Here is a 9,254-nt window from a genome sequence, read left to right on the forward strand (position 1 = left end):
CTCTGGACAGTTAGCGATCTTGTGAGCTTAGTGCAAGCTCAATCCCCATGTATTGTTTTTCTTTGTGAAACTAGGCAGTCGAAAGATAGGATGAAAAGATATCAATCTCATTTAGGTTTAAGTAGTTTAGAAGGATTAATAGTGGAGGTTTAGCACTTTTCTGGCATGAATCCATGCTAGACGATGTGAAGGCTATGGATGTACGATATATTGATCCTTATGCGAGTGCTGCTGCGGGAGTGCCTACTTGGAGGCTCACCCGCGTCTACGGCGAGCCCCGGACAGAGGACCAACATCGCATGTGGTCGCTTCTCCGTGATCTTCACCACCAAGCGGACATGTCTGTGGGTTGTGATTGGAGATTTCAACGAGGCCATGTGGGGCTTCGAACATTTCTTCAAGACTCCTCGCTCGGTACGTCAGATGATTGACTTTCGTGATGTTTTTGAGTTATGTGGCCTTGGTGATCTTGGTTTTTCAGGTCTGCCATACACTTAATGATGACCGGCGGTCCAGCCGAGCAAAAGTCAAAGTTCGGCTCAACCGGGCGGTGACAAACAACCAATGGCATGACCTGTTCTTGGAGGTGGGTGTTAAGCACCTGGTTGCTCCTTCATCAGACCATGCACCGATCCTCCTAAGGTGCTTCGCTGAGTTACCATGGGAGAACGTGGGTAGAGGTGCCACCGCTATGAAGTTGCTTGGGAGCGTGACCCAGCGCTGCCTGAGGTGATCATGGAAGCCTGGTCAGCGGCCAGTGCCATGGGCAACCTTGGTGACATGGCCACGGCACTAGGTGAGCTCACGCACGCGATGCACAGGTGGAGCAAAAAGAAATTCGATATGTGATAAAGGAAATTCATAAATCCATACTCGTCTTGAGGAACTAATGTCTATGAACACAGATCAGAGGACTATTAGGGAAGCTACAGATCCGGCGCTGTGTGCAGATCAAGTAGGTGTGGCGTGCGCGTAAAAAAGGATAAAATCCCTTGTTGATTATAGTGGTGTGGTGCAGCAGGACAGCGCCATCATGGCTGATATGGTGACAGATTACTTCACAAATTTATTTACTGCTGAACCAGCAGTGTGTGCAGATCAAGTAATTGACCTTATCAAGGCTCGTGTTACTGACAATATGAATGATGGTCTGTGTGCAGAACCTTCTGATAAGGAGATTGCTACACGCTTTTCCAGATAGGCCCGCTCAAAGCCCCTGGACCGGATGGATTTCCGGCGCGGATGTTTCAAAGAAACTGGGCAATAATGAAGGACCAAGTAATTGCTGGTGTGAAGGAATTCTTCCGGTCAGGAGTTATGCATGAACAGGTTTATAACACTGCCATTGTCCTCATCCCAGAAGTTGATAATCCGGTAAACTCACTGATTTCAGTCATTTATAAGGTGGTGTCGAAGTGCTTAGTTAACAGGTTGAGGCCAATTCTTGATGAGATCATATCGCCAGTTCAAACTTCAAAGTGTTCTTGTGCGAGGAAGAACGATAACAGATAATGTGTTGGTTGCGTTTGACTGCATACATCATATCCAGCAGGAGAAGGATGCAGCAAAGAGTTTCTGCGCCTATAAGCTGTGGACCTCTCAAAGGCAAATGATCAGGTTGATTAGGTTTTCTTGAAGCGGACGATGCAAAAGTTGGGTTTCGCTGTCTGATGGATGAACCGGATTATACTCCTACTTGTGTCGCCTCTTGGATTCGTTTGCACCGTTGCGTGGGCTACGGTAAGGTGACCCTCTTTCTCTGTTCTTGTTCCTGTTTATTGCTGACGGACTTCTGCCTTGTTAAAGGATGGCGAGAAAAAAGGACATTTTACTTCCCTGAAGGTATGCCGGCGTGCTCCTGGTATCTCTCACTTGTTGTTCGCCGATGATACATGGCTCTTCTTTAAGGCAGAAACACAGCAACCAGAGGAGGTCCGTTCTATCATCATGGCTTATGAAGGCCCTACTGCTCAGCTCACTAACCCAGCCAAATACAGTATGATGTTTGGAAAAGCCTGTCCGGAAATAGTTCAGGAAGGGGTACATGCAGCACTGCAGGTTCAGCTCTCTACTTCTGAAGAGAAATATTTAGGGCTGCCGACACCGGAAGGTAGGATGTCAAAGGGCAAATATCAAAACTTGCAAGCTCGCTTAACAAAGAGTGGGGTGATACATTATCTCTGGCAGGAAAGGAGACGATGATCAAAGCGGTTGCACAGGGTATACCCACTTGTATGATGGGGGTGTTCAAGCTTCCCATGTCCATGTGTGATGATCTTAGCAGGATGGTCCGTAACTTTTGGTGAGGATCATCAGAGGGGAAGCAAAAAAGAAACTGGCAGGCTTGGCCTAAAATCCAGAAGCATAAACTCACTGGTGGTTTGGGATTCCATGACTTCAGGGCGTTCAACCAAGCACTGCTAGCTCAGCAAGCTTGGAGACTTCTAACCAAACCCGAGAGTCTTTGTGCGCAGGTGTTAAAAGCTCGATATTATCCAGAGGGGCGGCTGGCGGACACTGTCTTTTCAGCAATGCGTCGGTCACATGGCAAGCGATCAAGTTGGATTGGAGCTGCTGAAAAGGGGGCTGATTTGGCAGGTGGGCAGCAGTGAGCAAATCCACATCTGGAGGGATCGATGGCTGCCACGAGGATCCAGCGGGCAAGCTCCTCACGCCCCAAGGGACATGCCGGCTAAGACGCGCCGCGGACCTGCTGGATGCCAATGGCACTTGGCGGGTGGATCTCCGTCACCAACACTTTCTCCTAATCGACGCCATCATCCGCATCAACACCTCTCCACGTGTCCCCGATGACGTCCTCGCCTGGCCCCCGGAGAAATCCGGTGTCTTCTCAGTTCGTTCAGTATAACGCTTTGCCATGGACGAGCGTGAGCGTCCGTTGGCAAGTGCATCGAGCAGGGCAACGGATGGTCATCGCACCCTCTGGAAGACCATATGGGGGTGCCCTACTCCCCCTAAGGTACGCGTGTTTGCCTGGTGGCTGGTCTCAACTTCTCTTGCCACTTGGGCCAATAAATTCTCTCGCAATTTGGAACCCAATGATCTGTGCCCCTTGTGGAACGCGAGGATGGTTACCACACTATGTGCAGATGCCCGCAGGCTAAGGACTTGTGGTCGAGGATGTATGCAACAAGTAGCCGGAATGGCTATTCGGCGTGTAGGATGAGCTGTCAGAAGTCAGCCGCATGGTGCTGCTGATGGTCCTTTGGCACACCTAGCATGTCCGGAATGAGATCACACATGATAAAGCACCGCCTCCAACGACGCTTCCCGCCGGTTTCTCAACAGCTACATAAACTCGCTGTTGTGTCTCAAGCAGTTTCCTCGAGATGACCAGACCAAAGGCAAAATGGTTCTCCAGGTGGACAGCGGACGACTCGGTTCAAAACGCTCACACGCAGCCCGGGAACTAATACGGGAGAGGACTTGCGCTGGGTGCAGCCGCCAGAAGGATGGGCCAAACTCAACACGGATGGCAGCTATCTCGCCACCAACGGCTCCACTGGCTGTGGCATCGTCCTTCGTGACTCTGCCGGTTAGATTATCTACACTGCCTGTAGGCAGCTCTTCACATGTGATAATGCACTGGAAGCTGAATTGGAAGCATGCAAGGAAGTACTAAGAAAAAGGACAGACACAGCGCTTGAAGGTCCCATGCCAGGTAGGGTCTGGGGAGGGATTATACGAGGCAAGCTCCCCTGCACAGTGCAATCCACAGAGACCGTGTTGAACCCCGGACCTCTTGGCACAAGTGGGGAGTACTTCACCACTGCAGAAGGCACTAGGATATGACAATATACAAGGGTTTTTTATAATGTCCGAGGTTGTGTGTGACTAACTGAGAAGTAGAAAGAAGGATAAAGAAAGTGGTAGGTGTTAATTGTGCGTTTTGCCACTGCGTAGCGCTTATCTAGCCTATGCGCACGACTAGCACAATTAAGTGCTAGACATTTTGTTGTTGCCTAGCACCTAGGCAAGCTTATGCGCTCGCCTAGGCGCGCTTTTTTTTCACTGGAAACCATGTTTAAGACTAGCTTATGAATACATTTGCAGAAACAATTTATCCAATCATAAATATGATAAGTTAAACTAAATAGTCTGCCACCAAACCTGTAAATGGATATAATAAATAATGCGAAGTAGAAGGCAAGCTTGATCATCCTGTACTTCTTCTCTCCATGTAACTGTCGGAATATCTCAGTAACATCTATAAGATGTTTCCGATTCATATACCTGATAAAAAAACTAAATAATTATATTTCTTTAACTATCATGACCCAGAACATGAAGGCACGAGATGAAAAGGTAAATGGAAGTAAAATATGCAGGATAAATGCCTTGCATAGGCAATTGTACTTAGATCACATTAGAAAGGTATATGCATCTATTTTTTTCATAATAAAAAGTTAATATAGGAATTAGTGGTTACTACTTACTACCCGCAGATGCATTATCATTTTTATATACAAGAAGCGGATTACCAGTATAGATTGGGTATCTTACAGAAGTTCATTTACTCTTCTCAATACAACAAGCTAAAGCACTTTATTTCAGGTCTAAAGTCTCAACTAATCAACTGAGGAAAGAGAGATTGAAAATGACTGAGAAAACCAGATTTAAATTTTTTGAGGTATTACTGTTCCTCTACTTGGGACTTGTGTGTCTACCAATAGGTAAAAGACATGTGATGTAACTTCAATAATTTTCACGTTTGGAGTCACTTTACGCTATTCAGGTTCATCCTCTTAGTTGGATTATTTATTAAGAGCTGTGCATAGTTAATAGCTGTTTCCTGCTGTATTGCTTGTATTCGACTTTGTTTCTATTTCCCTTATGCTAGAATTACTTGTCTCAATAGAAGTCACTTGTCTCTTTAATGTATAGCAAACTATTGTTGCGACTTGTAAATGCCCAACAATATTAATTAACCAGTCCAACAACATGTAGATGTTATTTCTGTGTTGTAATTACAAACAAGGCTCTATGGGTCAGATTAGAAACATAAAGTAAAGCAAGATTAAGAAGTTTTTGCATTAATCGTAGGATAAGTATATACTTAAGAGTCGGTGAAGGTTAGTGCAAGGCAAACAATGTCTAATGGTTCGTTCATTGTGCGGAATGGTAAAAAGGAAATGATTCATGTCAAGATCAAAGCACATATAGCAGGTACATTGTAGAGTAGATGTTATCATATTATGACAACAGCAAAAGAATAACTATAAGCCAGACACAACATTGTTATTAGGGCATATATGCACACCATTTCTTGTATAAATGCGTAATATCCAGACCAATATGTTAAATGTGGAAGGTCATGAAGAACAATAAAACATGAATAGCCCAAAATGAGAGAGCAACTACAAATGCTCAGCCTCCAGATCATTAAAAGAAGTTCTTGCGAGCACTTCTTAATATGTTTCTATCCTTCACTATGTCGTGATGATGATAAATACTTTAGTAAACATTTAAATTTCCAAAAACTAATTATGTATACTAGAACTCCGCAATGATAGAGGCATTACAGATTGCTCCCCAAATGAACAACTAATCTGAGATATAAAGTAATCCACATAAATAATAGCAATACAATAGGGAAATGACCAAACAAGCATGTATAGTTTGAGGGGATAAACTTTAGGGCTTAAAGGAAGAAGTACATACAGCTTCACATGGTAATATGTTACAGGAGCCATAACTAGAAACGGAAACCAATTCAGCGTCAAGAGGAAAGAAGCGCAGAGGACCCCTTGGAGTGTGTATTCTATTATGACCACTGCATTGATGCGAGATGATGAATCATATGGATTGATATAGTCAAACTCCAAATCAGATAAGCAGATAAGCTGATACAAAAATACAAAGAAAAATCAGTGGAATGAATCAATAAGAAGAGAAAATAACTTAAATGACTTATTTTGCAGTAAGCTAAACCAAACTTTAGTTTCTCTATATAAATTCTATCCATACAGATTTGCACCTCTCAACCAATTGTGACCATTCTTGATGCAGCAACAAATCTAAAATTATTAGACCCAATTTTTCTCTATACTGGGAACAAGAATAGTGTTGGATGCATAAACGCATAGCACTTCATAATTATTGCAGCAACATACCGCACCGTGACAACAACATCTACTTACAGTCTTACACTGTTATACAAAAGGATTTATTCAAGCATAATCTATTATCAATCGTGTTGTTTAGGCTTTGGGTGCTAAAGCTACAATAATGCATGTCCGACCTATGATCATGCTGGTTCCACAACAACCACACTTTCTGGGATGTTACAAGCTATGGAAGCACCTGGATGTCACCTAGTAGCTTGTGCTAACATTCCAACAGGAACGATAATCAGAAATACTTCATTTCATCCAACATCGAAGTAGATGAGTAAAACTGAGCAGCAAAGAAACTTTGGATGCGTTTAACCAAATGTAGCGGAGCTTTCTATACAAAGATGATTTGTGAGTGTAAGTTAGACATGATCTAGTTTGCTGAATCGCAGTCCAGCCGACCTACTACTGGCTATCTTCTTTCCACCTCGAGTTGACCAACTCTACTGGTAATATTGGCAAGGAAGAACGACAAGAACTACATCGTTGACCAAATCCCTTCCCAAATTCTGTTCAGAATTCCACAAAGCTGGCCAGCTGAAGCCCAATTTGGTGAGGAATCTCGCCAATTGTGCGGCAGATCTTGACCAAACTCGCGGCTCAAAGGCAGAAAGTTTAAAGGGACGAGGAGCTGAGCTTGCCTGGTAGGCGGTGAGGCCGACGAGGGCCATCACGGAGGCGAAGGAGAAGAGCCAGAGGACGAGTTCGACAGACATGTCCGCCGCCGCCGCTGCACGGGACCGAGCCGATTCTTCTTAAGAATAAAGGACCGCGCGGGACCGCCTCCCTCCGCTCTTCGCTCCCGTGTTTGTGCTCCAATCAACCGGTACAGATGGATAAGCGCCTAAAACCACTCTCGCCGGCTTTAATGGCGTGGTCACCGCCGGAGATGGGAGGGACGGCGGTGAGTTCGTGGGTTTGGAGTGGAGATGGGTCCTGGATGGGTTCGAGGAGGCGGTCGGGGGGGCACCGCAGACTGAAGGTCTCGCGACTTTAGACGCAACGGCAATTTAAAAGACGAAAAATGGCTTTGAGAGCTTTTTTAACATAGTAGTACAAAGACAGACGGTCATACATGTATACATACACTCGTTTTTATACACACACGCAAGCACATCTTACCCCTATACGCATTCGTAGTCGACGGTCCGCGAAACCAGCCGATATAATCTGCGGGGTCATCGGTAAATTTTAAGATAATTTCTTTCACGGTGCATAGTACATGTACAGTAATTTTACTTTGTTTTCTCTAAAAGTTGTGGGGTCAATTGACCCCACAGAATATATGTACAATCGTCATTGGTCTTCTCCCACTAAACGCACATCGCCGAAAGACCTAAAATAAATTCAGAATAACGCAAGTAAAGATGTAAGTCTGGAACTTAAACTCTGATGGGATGTGAGTATCATTATCCTCGTAACCACCTAACCACGGGTTGGTTCACAAATAGCTTTCGGAGTTGCACAACATGTTTGCCATGCACCACAGCACTGGCGGAGCTACAGCAGGGCCCAATGGGCCATGGCCCGCCCAGCTCATGGCCAAAACCGTGAAAGAGTAGAGAGAAAAGTGGGCCTTTTGAGAGAGAAAAATGTGTTTCCTTCAATTTGGCCCACCCAACATGTTTTCTGTAGCTCCGCCACTGCACCACAGCCCTAGCTCGCCATATCAATCCTTGGAGACTTACATAAAAAATCTCTATTATAAAACTGAAGTCTGCGGTTGTCATGGTCTATTCGTACCTAGTAATTTTGTTCATTTCGCCTTCACCCCTCCTCGCACAATCTAGGTAAAATAGTTACAATAGATTAGTTGGCGGCTTTTGATTAGATGGAAGGGTGGCCACCCTATTTAGGGGGTAAAGATTGATAAGAGCAAGACAGGTACGTACGCAAGTCAATTTTCGTAACTATTTTTCGTAGGTGTCCGAGCTCGGTGCCAGCTACCAAATGTCTTGTGCTCCATCCACCCTCGTGGCCATCCGCCTCACCATCATCGCCTGGACTCACTACCCTATCGCATGGCGCCTCCGCGTCGCGCTCCTCAACAAGGCGGCGGATGGTGCACTTCATGCCGTCAGAGTTGGCCATGTGCTCTGCCTCTACACCTCCGACCCCTCTACTTTGCAATGACGTGCGATAAGCTATTGCGCCACACCAACGGCCAGACTGCTCCTTATTACCGATGTTCTAGTTTCCTAGTGCATCGTCTACAGCGGCGATGGTGGGGAGCACGAGGCCGTGAAGCTCAGGGGTAGTTCGAGTTGGCCTAGGCCAATGCCCAGACTTGCTCTTGTCACTTATGATTCCATTTCCCAGTGTGCAACCCATGGAAAGGCATTAGTTTTTTTTGCGGGAATGGAAAGGCCTTGTTATGAATTAAAAGGATTGGATTGTTGGCAAGACCTTGTTTGAGGGCATAGTTAGTTCAGGTCTTGTCGTCCTGGGATACTGTCTTTGGCACATGGGCACCAAATCTAGAGCCAATATTTGCCCCTAAATACATGTGTGGTGTTTCTTTGGGAGTTGATATCTATAATTCAAGCATGATTAGGATCTTATTGTAGGTTTGCAAAGAGGAAGTTGGATGAGTTTGCATTTGTTCGCAACTAGTTGAAGGTGTAATATGCACCTCTGTTTGAGAATCTTTTGGATAGCAAGGAGAAAGTGGAAGCCGGGTGCAAGGGAGCCCTCTACTGAATAACATGTATGATTTCATTATGTAATGATATCTGTATTTTATAATTTATTTATTGTGACGAACTGACGACACATGACATAATGTAACCTAGAGATATATCTATTATTGTTGTCTTCACCCAGTTTTTGTTTTGGTTCCTTGAAAAATCATGTTAATCGGGATACTACTATCATTTATGCAAGAGTCATGTTTGGAGATTAAAGAAATGGCTTTGAGGATGGAAAACCTTATTCCTTGTAAACATCAGTGGTTTTTGAACTTGAAGAAAAGGAAAATATGAAGTTCCATATGTTTACACTTGGCACAAAGTTCATTTTCCATATGTTTATGAACAAATTTGTGCTGGTTGAGCCGGTGTTCAGAAAATTCTACATTGAAAAACCAGCACCAGAACTAGGCCTGCAAGTAAGGAATGATGG

General features: G+C 44.7%; 1 protein-coding gene across 1 annotated transcript in view; it reads right to left on the minus strand.

Annotated features, from left to right (window-relative positions):
* Positions 1-7,125, minus strand: part of LOC123119907 (protein cornichon homolog 1) — an 8,873-nt gene extending 1,748 nt beyond the window's left edge. Inside the window, exons 1-3 of the mRNA XM_044539874.1 lie at positions 6,776-7,125; positions 5,683-5,864; positions 4,132-4,254 (exon numbers count right to left, since the gene is read on the minus strand). Of these exons, the coding sequence (XP_044395809.1) occupies positions 4,132-4,254; positions 5,683-5,864; positions 6,776-6,850 (380 nt within the window). The 5' untranslated portion in view covers positions 6,851-7,125. The remainder of the gene's footprint in view (positions 1-4,131; positions 4,255-5,682; positions 5,865-6,775) is intronic.
* Between the last annotated feature and the right edge of the window lie 2,129 nt (positions 7,126-9,254).

Source organism: Triticum aestivum, chromosome 5D (genome assembly GCF_018294505.1).
Source record: "Triticum aestivum cultivar Chinese Spring chromosome 5D, IWGSC CS RefSeq v2.1, whole genome shotgun sequence".
NCBI lineage: Eukaryota > Viridiplantae > Streptophyta > Magnoliopsida > Poales > Poaceae > Triticum > Triticum aestivum.